Source organism: Salmo salar, chromosome 11 (assembly GCF_965601325.2).
Source record: "Salmo salar chromosome 11, fSalSal1, whole genome shotgun sequence".
In the NCBI taxonomy this organism is placed as follows: Eukaryota; Metazoa; Chordata; class Actinopteri; order Salmoniformes; family Salmonidae; genus Salmo; species Salmo salar.
In genome coordinates, this window is record NC_138301.1 from 51264966 (window position 1) to 51275381 (window position 10416).

Here is a 10416-nt window from a genome sequence, read left to right on the forward strand (position 1 = left end):
GTTGGAGCTAGAAACACCAGCATTACTACACTGTTGGAGATAGAAACACCAGCATTACTGCACTGTTGGAGCTAGAAACACCAGCATTACTACACTGTTGGAGATAGAAACACCAGCATTACTGCACTGTTGGAGCTAGAAACACCAGCATTACTACACTGTTGGAGATTGAAACAAGCATTTCGCTGCACCTGTGATAACATCTGCTAAATATGTGTATACAACCAATAAACTTTAATTTGTTTTGATCCTTGCCTTGTCTTTCCAATGTGCACAGAGGATTGAATGACTTGGTGTTAATCTTGATGTCAAGCATCAGATATCCATATAAACGTTTCACTGCCCTAATGAAGACGTCCTATGGAGTTACTACCAATCACCACAGATAGAGTCTCTATGTACTGCATGGATTCACTGTGCAGTCCGTTGACTACTCAGTGGAAGGAAAGGGAAAGGCATGTGAAGACTGCAGAGGCCAGTTCTGTGACTGTCTATAACAGTGTTACACCAGTCTATCAGAGGGTTATGATCATCTAATATCACTGAAGCCACTGTCATTTCATCATCAATATCCCCAGGAGGTGTCACACACACATGTACACGCCCACACACACACACACACACACACACACACACACACACACACACACACACACACACACACACACACACACACACACACACACACACACACACACACACACACACACACACACCAGGAACCATGAGTAAGGAAGGGAGAAGGGTGTTTATGCACATTCTGACCTCATGAACACCTCTCTCACATCGTGTGTATTTCCTGTCAGTGAGTGGTGAAGGTGGTGAGGACTGGAGATAGCTAAACCACCATGTTCCCACTTCCTGGAACATTTCTGCTTGATTCATTATGATGGAACACTCTAAAAATGACTGGGAATTCTGAGATACTAGATTTCCTAAGAAACCTGACATTAAAAGAGCAACACGTGTTATAGAGAGTTTCAGATAGTAGGACAGCGATTTGTGACATGATCTCTAAGGCATCTATTGGTTCAGGATCAATTGGTGCGTTTGGCAATCAACCAGTATGGTTAGACTTATGTGATTAACTATAACATAACTGGAGAACACACTTGATTAGGTTTGGTATTACCTCTGCCAATACATGTGTAAAATAGCAGTAGGAAAAAGAAGATACGACAACAATTAGCATTTCCATATTTGTATTTTATTTTCTGTAAAAGTCCAGAGTAGTATATTTGTCCAGTCAGTTGATTCCTCTGTTACTTAACACAACTCATGCAGGTTAGTTCATTTGAATCCATTCCAAGGATGGACTAAAGCCAGCATAATATCAACCTCAAGTAAAAGGGCACTTGTCTTAGCTTTCACTGGTCTCTATATTTAACACGGTGCCTACAGTTGAGACACTCAGCCTGGAGAAGGTATTTGCAAACGCATTTTTTTTTTTTGCACCCATACACACATAAAAACAAGGGTCAGAAGTGTTGAGATTGGTAGAAGTGAAGAAATAAAACACAAAAAAGTAAACACACACACACACACACAGCCTTAATGCCAGCCACGGTGTGTATTACAGCTGTCTTCTGGACTACCATAGTGCATGCTGGGTAAAATGAGATGGCCAAGACAGTAATAACACAACCAGATGGACTATCATTCAGAGAATCATGGAGAGACACAACCTGATAACTGATCAGAGAACCATGGAGATAGACAGTCTGATAACTGATCAGAGAACCATGGAGATAGACACAACCTGATAACTGATCAGAGAACCATGGAGAGAGACAGTCTGATAACTGATCAGAGAACCATGGAGATAGACAACCTGATAACTGATCAGAGAACCATGGAGATAGACACAACCTGATAACTGATCAGAGAACCATGGAGAGAGACAGTCTGATAACTGATCAGAGAACCATGGAGATAGACACAACCTGATAACTGATCAGAGAACCATGTAGAGAGACAGTCTGATAACTGATCAGAGAACCATGGAGATAGACAGTCTGATAACTGATCAGAGAACCATGGAGAAAGACACAACCTGATAACTGATCAGAGAATCATGGAGATAGACAGTCTGATAACTGATCAGAGAACCATGGAGATAGACAACCTGATAACTGATCAGATAACCATGGAGAGAGACAGTCTGATAACTGATCAGAGAACCATGGAGATAGACAACCTGATAACTGATCTCCCTTTCATTCATTTGTCAACCATAATGATTTCTTTATTTTATTTGTATTTGTGACTAGCTGGTTTGCATACAATCAGGCTGCAATAGCCTTTATACTGCACAAATATACAGCATGGAGCGTTGTGTAGTCTCTATGTCTAGAATATCCCAGCAGGCCGATTGGATAGCCAACACTGGAGAAGTGAGTGGTCACTTGGGATAGGATAGTGAAGTGGCCAACCAGTGGAGCCGGTGTGCCCCTCATCACCAGATCAAAGGACTAATTGACCCTTTGTCACTCAACAGGGGAGTGGACAGACAGGACAAATGACAGATCTGTCTTTCTGCAGCAGTTCATTTCCTCCAGATGGATCTAGTCTGTAACCTATATTTGGAGTATGAAATTTCGATTTGTTTAAATTTTTACTGTCAAAAACTTCGTTTCCCCCGAATTAAGCACATTTATGTCGACTCGGTTTGCATCTAAATGTAACAAATTCGCAAATAATAGGCAGCATTTTCGTTTGCAGTAACACATTTCTATTAATATCATGATCATTTATAGTGCAGTACAAAATCGAATAAATTGATCAAATAAAACAATGATTTGCTAATTTAAAGTACTGACTTTATAGGCCATCAATGTGTGGTCCTAACATTCAATACAATGTGGTGAGAGAAAAAAAACACGGTAAACGCTCTGGTCCAAAATATATTTGATCTGACTTTATCAATTCATTATTGAACTATATCAGTGAGTGGTTGTGTTTTGGCCTGAGCCTGCCTTTCTCCACGGGGTAAGAACGTCGTCTCTTCACCGGCGCGATCTAAACCCGTCCGTGTGTTGGTGGAACTGACTGATTGACTAACGGAACAGCTTGCGCTCCCATTCGAACAGGGATGAGTCAATCTCTGTGTTATATTCAAAGCGAAACCATGAAAGTAGCTGGCCTGTATAAACCAAAGGGAATATCAATGATTCATGGAAAATCACTTTTGTGTCTTGTGTGTAACGGGCATCCACAAAAAAAATGCAAACACGTAGAAATGATCAGGTTTAGGGAAAGATAAATGAAAGCCCATCTAGTGTGTATTTAAGTAATGTTCAAAACGGAAAAATATGATTAAATTCAAACTGCTTAAATCCATGTGGTCTGACCACCTCAATCACATATTAACTGTACACTATTTGACAATGATTAGGCTACTCAACATTTATCAACTAGGATACTTCATCCAAAATAAAACCATGTCTATTTCATAATGTCTTGCACATAATAACTATATTCCTATCAGAAAGCACAACAGAATAAAAATATACACGTTGATTTTAAATTGTTCGAATGTTTTAACAAACAGTTTTTTGTAACTTTCTGACAGGCATGGTAAATCACCTGACACTCCCTTCAGGCCTTCGCTCATTGGTCATCTCAGATAACGGTCCGGGTAAAAACATGCCCACTGGGGCATCAGGCCTCCTTATATGCAGCCCAGAGCCCTGGTTATGAGCAAGCCACCAAGGGCAACCTCAGACTTCAGCTGCTAAAACCACACTACGCCCCTGTACAGTAGTCGCTGCGCTTTACCGTGGAACACGTTTATTCGGAGTGCTTGGATAAAAACGTGCGCACTACAAATATTACCAAATAGAAGACAGCTGAAGTGTTCTCCGTATAATCTCTTGGGATTTTGGCAGAACAGAAGAGTTACCATGGAGTTGCCGGATATTCCTTTCCCTATCACCTCTCCAGATGACTTCTACGACGACCCTTGCTTCAACACCAGCGACATGCATTTCTTTGAGGACCTGGACCCGAGACTCGTTCATGTGGGTCTCCTCAAGCCGGACGACCACCATCACAAAGAGGACGAGCACATCCGGGCACCGAGTGGGCACCACCAGGCCGGCAGGTGCCTCCTGTGGGCCTGCAAAGCCTGCAAGAGGAAGACCACCAATGCTGATCGCAGGAAAGCGGCTACCATGCGGGAAAGAAGGCGACTGAGCAAGGTGAACGACGCCTTCGAGACACTGAAGAGATGTACGTCCACTAACCCAAACCAGAGGCTGCCCAAAGTAGATATCCTGCGGAATGCCATCAGCTATATTGAGTCTCTCCAAGGCCTGCTTCGTGGGGCCGGACAGGAGGGCAACTATTACCCGGTGATGGATCACTATAGCGGGGACTCGGATGCGTCCAGTCCCCGCTCCAACTGCTCAGACGGAATGGTGAGAAACTGAACTATCAAGAATTACGCAAGAATTACGCATTAATATTTTGATGATAGACGAGTGTTTGGTTGACACAAACATTAGCTGTTTTCAGTTTACTTATCGGTATCATTGCTCTTTTTTAGATGGATTTCAATGACCCGTCTTGTCCACCAAGACGGAGAAACAAGTATGATAGCATCTACTTCAACGAAACACCAAATGGTAAGTGTTATTTCCAAGTAATCAACACTCATAAACAGCTTCAGAGCTACAGGTTACGATGACCAATTTGTCATAATTCCGGAGTCTGAAATGGAACACAACTACACGGTCAATGTTGAGTATATTTGACCCAGTATATAAAACCATTTAATTATGAATAAAAACATTTTCGTTTTGCTATGATGTGGTCACTTTATCTTACTTTATTTGATAAGATTTGATGGTCATAATGTTCAAACTAATAGTAAAAACCTGCTACATGTAATAAAAACGTCATATTAATTGTCATATTTTATTTCCAGATTCCAGACACAAGAAGAACTCTGTTATTTCCAGTTTGGACTGCCTATCAAACATCGTGGAGCGCATCACCACGGATACCTCTGCCTGTCCCGCTGTTCAGGACGGTTCCGAGGGTAGCAGCCCCTGTTCTCCCGGGGATGGTTCCATAGCGAGTGAGAACGGAGCCCCCATCCCGTCCCCGATCAACTGCGTCCCCGCCTTGCATGACCCAAACACCATCTACCAGGTGTTGTGAAGTCGGGTCGGTGGACTTAATACAGTAATTGTACATTCTTCAAAACACAACTTATTCCTTATGGGGAGAGAAAATACCAAAGACTTGCCAAGGTCGCTACAAGGCTACACACCAAATAAGTTCCGATACCGGCATTGAAAGACATTAAAAATAGCGGTGTCCAATATCTTAAAGAACCCTTGGTCTACATTGGATAATGTGTGTGTGTGTGTGTGTGTGTGTGTGTGAATGTATGTGTGTGAATGTATTTATATTGTAGTAGGCCTATGCTATTCTAAGATAGTACAAGTCTGAATTTATATGAACGGATACCATTCTATTTGTGATCGACATAATTGAATTAAGGGATTATATCTGTAGTATTATCATTTCCAGTTGGCAAGGCGGAAACGCCTGAGATAAATTAATCCGGAAAGTGAGGACCATTTTGTATATGTGTAAATAAGAGCTGCTTTGCAAAAAAAACGAAATAAACGAACAACACACAGGAAGTGTTTGTAATCATATTTAATATTGCTCTTGGATTGTTGTGTCAGATTTTTAACTTTATATTTATAATATCAAGAACGGAGTGAATTACATTTGAATAAATATATATTTATATATACATTGCATTTTCTATAATTATTTTTGCATGATTTTTGCATGATAATTTTCGAAATTACATACCACAGTGCACGTAATATTAGGCGTACTATTTCTAAAATGATTGATTCAGCCTCGTAATCATACGCTACATCCTTGTGATACCGAAATAACGGTATTTGAACACCACATTATCAGTAATATTGTTGAAAGAAAAAAACTACGCATTGATCAGCAACAGGTAGCCTGGCGGTTAACCCTCCTGCTGTGTTCCGGTCGAATTGGACCGATATACAAGTTATCTCTCTGACAAATGTAGTTCATTTAATCTGATTGTCATAAGGTTTCATGACTTTGTCCACACAGGGCATCTGAACACACAAAATACATTTTGATGATTTTCATTAAGTTTTGGGTGTTTTATTTAACTTTTGTACACCTGTGGTGTTCCCGGTCAAAAATGACTGGTCATTAGAAATGAATGGGTGAGACTACAATTAGTGTATAAAATTGAGTTCAGGCACATGCCCATTCATCAGATGGACACACTTCCTCTCCCAGACCCCCACATGCATGTTTGTTTGAACACACACACACACACACACACACACACACACACACACACACACACACACACACACACACACACACACACACACACACACACACACACACACACCTCACCCCCCTTCTTGGCTTCCATGGCAACCCCCACGGGAACCTTTCCCCAATAGAATCTTTCCCCCACGGGAAAAGATTCTCACAAACAATCGCAACATTATTTCAATAATATATAGACCTTTTCTCGCAGCTATGGTATATAAAGCTTTTTTGAGGCCTTGCTCACAATTCATTCTGTGGCAGCACAATGACCAAACGATATACTTACTGTATGTGAGGCTCTTGATCATATCGTTGATCATGGCACTGGTTAAACTTTGACACAAATGAGTCTGTGATAAATAGCACAATATATTTCATCTGAGTATCTGTTATAGTCAAAATAATCCATACATTATGCTTTTTTTTAACTCAAAAACGAGTTGAGCTCAGGTCAATGAGGCCTACAGGCCGTAAATAGCAAATTAAAGTCCAAAACTTGTAATGTTCACAAGAACTTAAGTTGATAAAAAGATCTAACACAACATTAGGTGATAATATATGTATTATTATGGATTTATAATCAGCTATAATGGGGCGGTCATTTTGGACCGGAAACACAGAATGAATTAACATGAAACGAACACAACAGGAGGGTTAAGAGCGTTGGACCAGAAACTGGAATACAGCTGGTACAAACTCCGACATGGCGAGGAGTCAAGGACAAAAAGTAGTTCTGCTAAATGAGCTTCTCATAAATGATTTAAATGTAACATTAAATGAAAGTGTCACGTCCTGACCAGTAGAGGGTGTAGTTGGGTCAGGACGTGGCATGTTTGTGTTGGTTAAATGTTGGGTGGATGATTGGGACTTCCAATTGAAGGCAGGTGTGTATAGTTGCCTTTGATTGGAAGTCCTATATAGGTGTGTGTGTTTTTCTTTGGGGTTGTGGGTGGTTGTTTTTGCACTGCGTGTTGTGTGCCTGCAAAACTGTTCCTGTCGTGTATATTGTTTTCCAGTGGATGCGTTACTCCTTTTTTGAATTAAAACATGAGCATCCATATTCCCGCTGCAGTTTGGTCTATTCAACACGGCTCTTTTTGTGACAGAACCACCCACCAAAGGACCAAGCAGCAGAAGAGGAGGAAGCCACAGGAGAAGAAAATGGAGGAATGGACCTGGCAGGACGAAAGAAAATTCTGGGCGGACAAGTTAAGGGAGCTAAGGGAACCCGAGAGGCAGCCCCAAGATTTTTTTTGGGGGGGGCACACGGGTAGTTTGGCCAGGCCAGGGAAGAGCCGTAAGCCAGCTACCCGTGACTACAGGGAGGTGCGTACGAGGTGGAGGGCGTCATGTTACGCTGAGGTGCGCACCATCTCGCCTATACGGACGCACAGCCCACTTCGCCCAGTACCAGCGCCCCGCAGGTGCCAGGGCAAGGGGAGCATCGAGCCGGAAGGGGTGATGCCAACCCTGCACTCAAGACCGCCAGTGCGCCCTTTCGGTCCGGTGTTTCCCGCTAGACACACTAGCATGGAGGTGCGTGTCTCCAGGCTGGTACGTCCAATACCTGCCCCACGCATCAGGAGTCAACAGTCGTTATCAGAGCTGCCCGCCAGTCAACAGTCACCAGAGCTGCCCGCCAGTCAACAGTAACCAGAGCTGCCCGCCAGTCAACAGTCGTCAGAGCTGCCCGCCAGTCAACAGTCGTCGGAGCTGCCCGCCAGTCAACAGTCGTCGGAGCTGCCCGCCAGTCAACAGTCGTCGGAGCTGCCCGCCAGTCAACAGTCGTCGGAGCTGCCCGCCAGTCAACAGTCGTCGGAGCTGCCCGCCAGTCAACAGTCGTCGGAGCTGCCCGCCAGTCAACAGTCGCCGGAGTGGCCAGACTGCGCTGAACTGCCGGAGTGGCCGGACTGCGCTGAACTGCCGGAGTGGCCGGACTGCGCTGAACTGCCGGAGTGGCCGGACTGCCCTGAACTGCCGGAGTGGCCGGACTGCCCTGAACTGCCGGAGTGGCCGGACTGCCCTGAACTGCCGGAGTGGCCGGACTGCCTTGAACTGCCGGAGTGGCCGGACTGCCCTGAACTGCCGGAGTGGCCGGACTGCCCTGAACTGCCGGAGTGGCCGGACTGCCCTGAACTGCCGGAGTGGCCGGACTGCCCTGAACTGCCGGAGTGGCCGGACTGCCCTGAACTGCCGGAGTGGCCGGACTGCCCTGAACTGCCAGAGTGGCCGGACTGCCCTTAACTGCCAGAGTGGCCGGACTGCCCTGAACTGCCAGAGTGGCCGGACTGCCCTGAACTGCCAGAGTGGCCGGACTGCCCTGAACTGCCAGAGTGGCTGGACTGCCCTGAACTGCCAGAGTGGCCGGACTGCCCTGAACTGCCAGAGTGGCCGGACTGCCCTGTTCTGCCAGAGTAGCCGGACTGCCCTGTTCTGCCAGAGTGGCCGGACTGCCCTGTTCTGCCAGAGGTGCCCGCCTGCCCTGATCTGCCAGGGTGCCCGGCCTGTCAGGATCAGCCCGAGTGGTCCTCCTGCCCTCCGGTCCAGCCCGAGTGGTCCTCCTGCCCTCCGGCCCAGCCCGAGTGGCCCGCATGCCCTCCGGCCCAGCCCGAGTGGCCCGCATGCCTTCCGGCCCAGCCCGAGTGGCCCGCATGCCTTCCGGCCCAGCCCGAGTGGCCCGCATGCCTTCCGGCCCAGCCCGAGTGGCCCGCATGCCTTCCGGCCCAGCCCGAGTGGCCCGCATGCCTTCCGGCCCAGCCCGAGTGGTCCGTCTGCCAGGGTCAGCCCGAGTGGCCCGTCTGCCCGGCGCAGCGATCGGCGCCAACAGAGTGGGCGACGCCGAAGGTGGAGCGAGGTCCACGTCCTGCACCTGAGCCACCTCCAGGATAGGTGGGTTGGGGAGGGAGGGTGTAGCACAGTGCCGTCGGTGACGGCAGCCACCCTCCCTTCCCTCCCTTATTGTTTATGTGTTCCTTTTTGTTGGGGATTTTTTTTTGTTTTTTTTTTGTGTTTTCCTTTTTTTAGGTGCATCCCGGGGTCTGCACCTTGAGGGGGGGGTACTGTCACGTCCTGACCAGTAGAGGGTGTAGTTGGGTCAGGACGTGGCATGTTTGTGTTGGTTAAATGTTGGGTGGATGATTGGGACTTCCAATTGAAGGCAGGTGTGTATAGTTGCCTTTGATTGCAAGTCCTATATAGGTGTGTGTGTTCTTCTTTGGGGTTGTGGGTGGTTGTTTTTGCACTGCGTGTTGTGTGCCTGCAAAACTGTTCCTGTCGTGTATATTGTTTTCCAGTGGATGCGTTACTCCTTTTTTGAATTAAAACATGAGCATCCATATTCCCGCTGCAGTTTGATCTATTCAACACGGCTCTTTTTGTGACAGAAAGCTATCACATTTTGGGGAATTTTGAGAAGTTTCATAGATTCAAATATTTTATTTGTTTTTATCGAATACATGATGACATTTTGCTAACGTGTATTTCCTCTTTGACATGTTTCGCTGTCAGGTCTATCGAATAAGCCTACTTAAAAATGCCATTAGTATTTTTACCATTTCAGGGGTAATTAAACCTAGGTTTATGATTTTACAGATAGCCTGCAGTGAGTGATCTTACAAATTCTCATAGAGAAATTATCAATAGGCAACATATTGATTTTGGATATCTGGATTTTAGAAAAAAAATATATTATTTGAAAATAAAATATCGAAATGGAAGACTTGTAAACCCACCTGAGTTAGGCTACTGTCGCTTCACAAGAGTGGGCCCACCTGAGTTAGGCTACTGTCGCTTCACAAGAGTGGGCCCACCTGAGTTAGGCTACTGTCGCTTCACAAGAGTAGGCCCACCTGAGTTAGGCTACTGTCGCTTCACAAGAGTGGGCCCACCTGAGTTAGGCTACTGTCGCTTCACAAGAGTGGGCCCACCTGAGTTAGGCTACTGTCGCTTCACCAGAGTAGGCCCACAAGAGTAGGCCCACCTGAGTTAGGCTACTGTCGCTTCACAAGAGTAGGCCCACCTGAGTTAGGCTACTGTCGCTTCACCAGAGTAGGCCCACCCAAACTG

The 10416-nt window shown here is 45.7% G+C and overlaps 1 protein-coding gene across 1 annotated transcript; it reads left to right on the forward strand.

Annotated features, from left to right (window-relative positions):
* Window positions 1–3697: 3697 nt before the first annotated feature.
* myod1 (myogenic differentiation 1) lies at window positions 3698–5770 on the forward strand. The gene is given in 3 exon segments (NM_001123637.1): window positions 3698–4418; window positions 4547–4625; window positions 4928–5770. Coding segments are annotated over 3 exon segments (831 nt in total). The 5' UTR covers window positions 3698–3902; the 3' UTR covers window positions 5164–5770.
* Window positions 5771–10416: the final 4646 nt, after the last annotated feature.